General features: G+C 37.9%; 1 protein-coding gene across 1 annotated transcript; it reads left to right on the top strand.

Annotated features, from left to right (window-relative positions):
- Positions 1 to 772: 772 nt before the first annotated feature.
- Positions 773 to 5552, top strand: si:ch73-389b16.1 (uncharacterized). The gene is made up of 2 exons (XM_058779737.1): positions 773 to 1329; positions 4094 to 5552. The coding sequence occupies exons 1-2, from the start codon at positions 1149 to 1151 to the stop codon at positions 4309 to 4311; spliced, it is 399 nt and encodes a 132-aa protein (XP_058635720.1). The 5' UTR covers positions 773 to 1148; the 3' UTR covers positions 4312 to 5552.
- Positions 5553 to 6301: the final 749 nt, after the last annotated feature.

The raw sequence follows: 6301 nt of genomic DNA, 5'->3' as shown, positions 1-6301 counted from the left end.
TGTAAATACAACGGCTACTACTAAGTACTTAATTAGGTAATTACTCTGTATTATGACACCTTAAAATAAAGTGTTACCAAAGTTTTATTTTATTCCAGTTACCAAAAATTATATTTAGTTAACAATAATAATGCTGTAAAAACTGACACCAGAGTAAGTTAATGTAGCCTTCATGTTCACATTACCAAATGTATAGCAGAGCTCAATAATCTGATCCCTGAATCATGCTCATTAAACTGCATTATTCATCAGTCACCTGCATACTTAAGCCTATAAGTGGTGATGCTGTCCCAGATATCGAAACTCTTGTGCCAGCATGTGAGAAGGACACCCATCCTCTGTCTCCTGCTCACCTTGTATGCTACCAACAAAGTGTTCATGACTCATCACAAGACTGACTAAACTGTCCTCAATAAGAGATCGAACAGGGAAGGAAGTGCTCCTGACAGAGCTAGGGCTTCTTTAATAAATAGCCTATGGTTAAGACACTTATTTTTATTCCTATTGACATGAAGAGCGGCTGTGCTCTGTGCCGTGATGCCCTCAGGCAAATGAGAGACAGTCTTAAAGTCCTTATGTGTGTTCAGATCTCCATATAAGCCATGTGAGAGACACACCTGCACTGTGGATTATTTGTGTAAAAAATATTTAACATTTAAACATTTAACATCTCAGTATTGACAAAACTGTTTTTTAATGTTGAATTACCCAGAACGCCTGGCTGTATTGTCCATTAGTGCGTGGCGAAGTATAAAAGGCCATGTTCCTGATGGCTGTGAATCAGGCTGGTCTCATGACTGCCATAACTCTATTCACTCTTTGTTTGTTTGCCTGCAGGCTAAGTTTGCTCTCGATAACGAGTATAAAAGACGACCATCTTCTCCTTTCTAACAGAGAGACTATTAACAGCTATAGAACTGCTTCGGTTGATACAGAATACTTTAGATGAACTAAAAGACAGGGGAAATAGGCAAGCATTAGAAAAAAAAAAACACAATGGGAGACTATTACAGGAAACAGAATGGCAAGGTAGTGTTTGGTTGAACGTCATAGATTTGTCTTTCTTGTAATATTTTGTTCAAAGTAGCAGGGAAATCTAAATTCAGTTTTAAGCCATCTGGAGTCGTCTTCTTTCTGCTTTTGAGAAGATGAGTAACTGTAAGAAAGAGTTGAGTGAGAGAGAGAGAGAGCGGCTGCTCATCCGCCGGGCCAGTGGAGCCAACGCCTCTCAGCTGGCTCATATGGAAAAGATGCTACAAGAAACCAAAGGCCTGCTGGAGAAGAAGACAGAGACAGAATCAGAAAGCAAAGCCTGTGGCGACACTATGGGTCTGTATCTGAATCTTCAGATTTAATGCCTGAATCTGCAATAGTGATCTGCACTTTAGACTTCTTGCTTGTTTTACAGTATAAAAATCTAGACTTTAAAACAAGAAACTTTTGGTAACCAAAATGACAAGACTTAATAGTCTTTCTCTTTCAGATGAAATAAATCATTAAAAGAAAAACCTAATGAACAAAGAAAAACTTACAATGTAACCTAATTATGAAATTATTAAATATTAGTTTTTGTTGGAAATTGTATTTATTTATTTACTTATTTACGTATTTGCAGTGAACTTAAATATATCTTGAATTAAGCTTATTGTTCTTGCCCAGTAGACTTTTTTTTCTCATTTATTTATTTATTTATTTATTATTAAAAAATCTGTTTTAAAAAAGACAAAAACACAAATGAGTAATAAATTCAAAACAAATCTCTACAAGACTCAGCAGTTCTAAGTACTGATGTCTAATTTCCAATATTATTTTACTTATTATGTACATTTCACAAATGGATCCTTATAGTGGGAAAAATCAAAGCAATAGGCTTGTTTGAGATGCGCCTCGCCTCGCCTACAGGCGAGAGTAGAGGCGGCTGCAGTGAGGGGAGGAGTGAAATAAGCGCAGTCAAGACGGACGGTTCTGCCCTCTCGAAGTGGAACAGATACCAACGAGATCAAAGGCAGATATCGCGTTATTCTCACTCATATGCTGTGCTGCTGATAAACATGATATAATTTCAGTTCTGTTGCTTTTATATGAATATAAATATGACGAACTTGCTATTTAATTCCATACGAAAGGCGTATTTATCCTCCATTTTTATTTTAATTCAAACATGTATTTTAGATTTTAATAGAAAATATGACAACAATCACATATCTCACACAGAGATCGCACTATAGTGTTTGGGAATATTCATGCACAATTTAAATACATAATAGCATTAAATCAGATTAAAAAAAATTAAACATTTTAGAAGAGAAGGCAGCATCATGGTTGTCTGAACCAATGAGCATTCAGCTATGTCGTCAGTCAGTCGTTTCCCATCATGCTTTTGATCAGCGCAGTCGGTGGAGAGCAACTGCGCGCGACTGCTCAATCCGACACAGCCGCCTCGCCCTCGCGAGAGTTTTTGGCACACTAGGCTTGTTTGAGATGAGCAAAATCTGCACAGAACCGATCACCGGTGATCACCGCGAGGTGCATGCCGGTTAGAAAAGTGTCCGAGTTACGTCCGCCTTGCTCTGATGTCATGCTGAAGTGTGCCAAAAAACTCTCGCGACGGCGAGGCGGCTGTGTCCGATTGAGCAGTCGCGCGCAGTTGCTCTCCACCGACTGCGCTGATCAAAAGCATGATGGGAAACGACTGACTGACGACATAGCTGAATGCTCATTGGTTCAGACAACCGTGATGCTGCGTTCTCTTCTAAAATGTTTTATTTTTTAAATCTGATTTCATGCTATTATATATTTAAATTGTGCATGAATATTTCCAAACACTATGACAATGCGATCTCTGTGTGAGATATGTGATTATTGTCATATTTTCTATAAAAATCTAAAATACATGTTTGAATTAAAATAAAAAATATGTATGATAAATACGCCTTTCGTATGGAATTAAATAGCAAGCACTTTGAGTGTCTTGTTCATATTCATATAAAAGCAACAGAACTGAAATGATATCATGTTTATCAGCAGCACAGCATATGAGTGAGAATAACACGATATCCGCCTTTGATCTCGTAGGTATCTGTTCCACTTCGAGAGGGCAGAACCGTCCGTCTTGACTGCGCTTATTTCACTCCTCCCCTCACTGCAGCCGCCTCTACTCTCGCCTACATTTCAGGCGAGGCGAGGCGCATCTCAAACAAGCCTAATGTCAGCATGACATCAGAGCAAGGCGGACGTAACTCGGACACTTTTCTAACCGGCATGCACCTCGCGGTGATCACCGGTGATCGGTTCTGCGCAGATTTTGCTCATCTCAAACAAGCCTAATCTCACGACCAATTCGTATGTATTTTACGAATTCGTATGACCTCACTTGTATGATTTTGTAGGATTTGTCTAAACCCCAGTGACGGGTAGGTTTAGGAGCGGGGTTAGGTGTAAATCATTAGGCGCGTTCGACTTGAAGAAGCGCTGCGCAGAATGATCACTGTGTGACATCAAAGTACCGCGAGAGCAGATGGATCCTTATGCTTTCGAATCGCTCTCGCGGTACTTCGATGTCATACACTGACCTTCCTGCGCAGCGCCGCTTCAAGTCGAACACGCCTAATAGTAGGCTACAAATTCATATGAAATATGAATACGTAAAATACGTACGAATTAACAAAAATCGTATGAATTTGTATGAGTGAGGTCGTACGAATTAGCCACCTCGTAAAATATGTAGCCTACGAATTGCCGTGAGATCGGGAAAAATAGGTTCTTTCGATTTTTCAAATATTCTTCACACTATTTATTTATTTATTTTTATTTTATTTATTTTTTTTAAATTAAATTAGCCTAAATTTAATTTAAACTGTTCACTGAGGTTCATTGTGGAACAAAAAGTGGTAGGCTACTTCTGGAATCTCTGTGAAACTTTTGAAACCTTTATTTTTAGGAGTGTGTAGTTAAAAATGTCTTTACGTCTTTTTAAAGGTAGCCTAACACATTTTTTATATAGGCCTAAAGGCTATGTTTCATGGTTTTCATGTTGACAAATGAATCGTTATGAATGAAGAATGAGTAATTTGTCTGTATGCTCTGGTCTTAGTGTCTGATCTGGAGCTGAAGGTCCAGCGCAGCAAGCGAGACCGTCGGAACTCCCTCCACCGCACACAGCTGCTGGAGAGTCAGATGAAGACGGTTCGCGGTGAGCTCGTGGGCACGCTTGACCACCTGCAGGAGCTGCGCAACATATTGCGCCGCTCGCAGCAGAACGCAGAAGAGCGAGAAGCAGCCATGCAAAAACTGGCCGCAGGGCTGAGGTGAGACGCCACCTGTCTGCCTGCAGTTACCACATTCATTCATGTCATCGGAAAGACGTTAAAGCACTGTTCATCTGAAATATCTATTTGACATCCTAAATTATGTCATTTTTTCACATTGGCTCATATACATTCCTGTGCAACCAGATGCTGTTGTAATATCTATGTTAAACGATTAAATCATGCCACAATTATTTTAAAGGCATGTTTTTCCTCTCCAAAGATAGAAGCAGTTCTCTCATTTTGGTTGATGTCTCTGGTAGCATCCTGTTTTTATTTCCTGTTGTCAGCTTAATGCAGCCTTAAATCATAATTTTCAATTATATATAGACATCCATTGAATGCCTTGTTAACTTGTGAGATAAATTTCACACCCTGTCACATCTGACACATTTTATTGTACCAATTTATGTGTAATGGCTTCAGGCAACTGTTTATTTAGGTTTATGTCTTCACAGGATTTGTTTTGTAAGAGCACAGACTGTGCAATGACTTGTGTCTGTGAGTTATTTGGTCCAAAAATTCATGATATGGATGCTTTATTCCCTTATATTCATAGTTTCATCTGCTTTTATTATTTAATTTATTAGAATGTTTATTCCTTTAAACTTTTACACCATGATTGCAACATTAATAATAATCGCCTGTTCACTAATGCAGGTGAACTTTGAAGAATGTGTGTGTCTGGGCACTCTATGATTTTGTTCATTAAAATATTGATATGTCCTCCAGGTTGTACTTTATGAAAAGAAAACAGAAACATTATATCCATTTCAGTTGTGGATTTCCTCCCCATATCCTAAAGATCACTTTTTCATGTTGCTTTCGGGAGCTTTAGTATAAGATTCAATTCTAAATCTGCTTTTCAGATCCTCCGCTTTGAGTGAAGTTCTCTCATACTTTGCGTCCTCATGCCCACTGAACACCACTGATCTGTCCTCACTTCTGTCCTATTAACAGCTTTTGTACCTTTTTTTCCTGAATGTGTAAATTAGGTGACCTCATGGGGGCCAACATATTGCTTGTGGACTAAATTAATCTTGACTTTGAAGAGAAGCAGGTTAACTTTGAAAAATGCATTTCTACAATGGTGTTCGTAACTGAAAAGTGTTGCTTTTGCATACATCCACACCACAAGGTATCAGTATACATCCGAGTGGATTCCCATAGTGTTCCTGGGCAACATAAACAAAAAGAGTGTACCTTTAAGCCATGATTACTTTATCACACAGTTCAACATGAGCCTAAACATTTCCTATACATACTAAAAATTTATTTAAAGTAACTTACAGTACAGTATAACTTGTTTTTCCCCTTATATGTCATGCATTTATTGTAGAATATTACACTATATTTAAAAATCAAGCAATCAAATCAACATTCTCAAAATATAAAATCTTAAAATGTACTCAAAGGCTTGTTTTCAGAGAATACATCTTTAAGGTTATTGTTCTTACTTTTTTTATGTTTAAACATAACTTGTTATGCTTAAGACAAGAATAATATTAAATGATTTCAAGTTCTCAACAAGACAATCTGATTTATTTATTAGTCTTTTAATTGTTGACATTTTGCATATGATTTGTGCTCAGATGGGTTCAAACTGTCAAGGTCATTTACAGGGCAGTGAGAACACTGGACTGGTGAATCCAAACTACTATAATCTTCTGGGCTACATAAATCTTGAACGAACCTTTAGTACAGCACAAATTGCATTATGCCTATTTCAGGTTTCTTCCCTCTGGCAGGTTATTATGAATCTTAGAATATCAACTTGTCTGTTGGCTGATAAGCATCAATAGTACAGAACTCTATCCAGATGGCCTGTGAGTGAATTTCATCAAATATATTCTTAATGTGTATTAAAATCCTAGGTGCTTTAGCCAAACCAAACTCTCTAATTACATTATAAAACCTCTCAGGTCACTGCTCAGAGAATGGAAAGTTACACTACTGGGATCTGTAATTCCTGGATGGGCATAGTAACTTGGATC

Source organism: Onychostoma macrolepis, chromosome 06 (genome assembly GCF_012432095.1).
Source record: "Onychostoma macrolepis isolate SWU-2019 chromosome 06, ASM1243209v1, whole genome shotgun sequence".
NCBI classification, from domain to species: domain Eukaryota; kingdom Metazoa; phylum Chordata; class Actinopteri; order Cypriniformes; family Cyprinidae; genus Onychostoma; species Onychostoma macrolepis.
Note: the sequence above shows the minus strand (reverse complement) of the source record. Positions and strands in the feature narration are given on the sequence as shown.

Bases quoted from the DNA above. Each gene is read 5' to 3' on its own strand.
- si:ch73-389b16.1 (XM_058779737.1), top strand. From the start codon at position 1,149: ATGAGTAACTGTAAGAAAGAGTTGAGTGAGAGAGAGAGAGAGCGGCTG. The intron at 1,330-4,093 runs GTCTGTATCTGA...CTCTGGTCTTAG, and splicing joins AGCCTGTGGCGACACTATGG to TGTCTGATCTGGAGCTGAAG.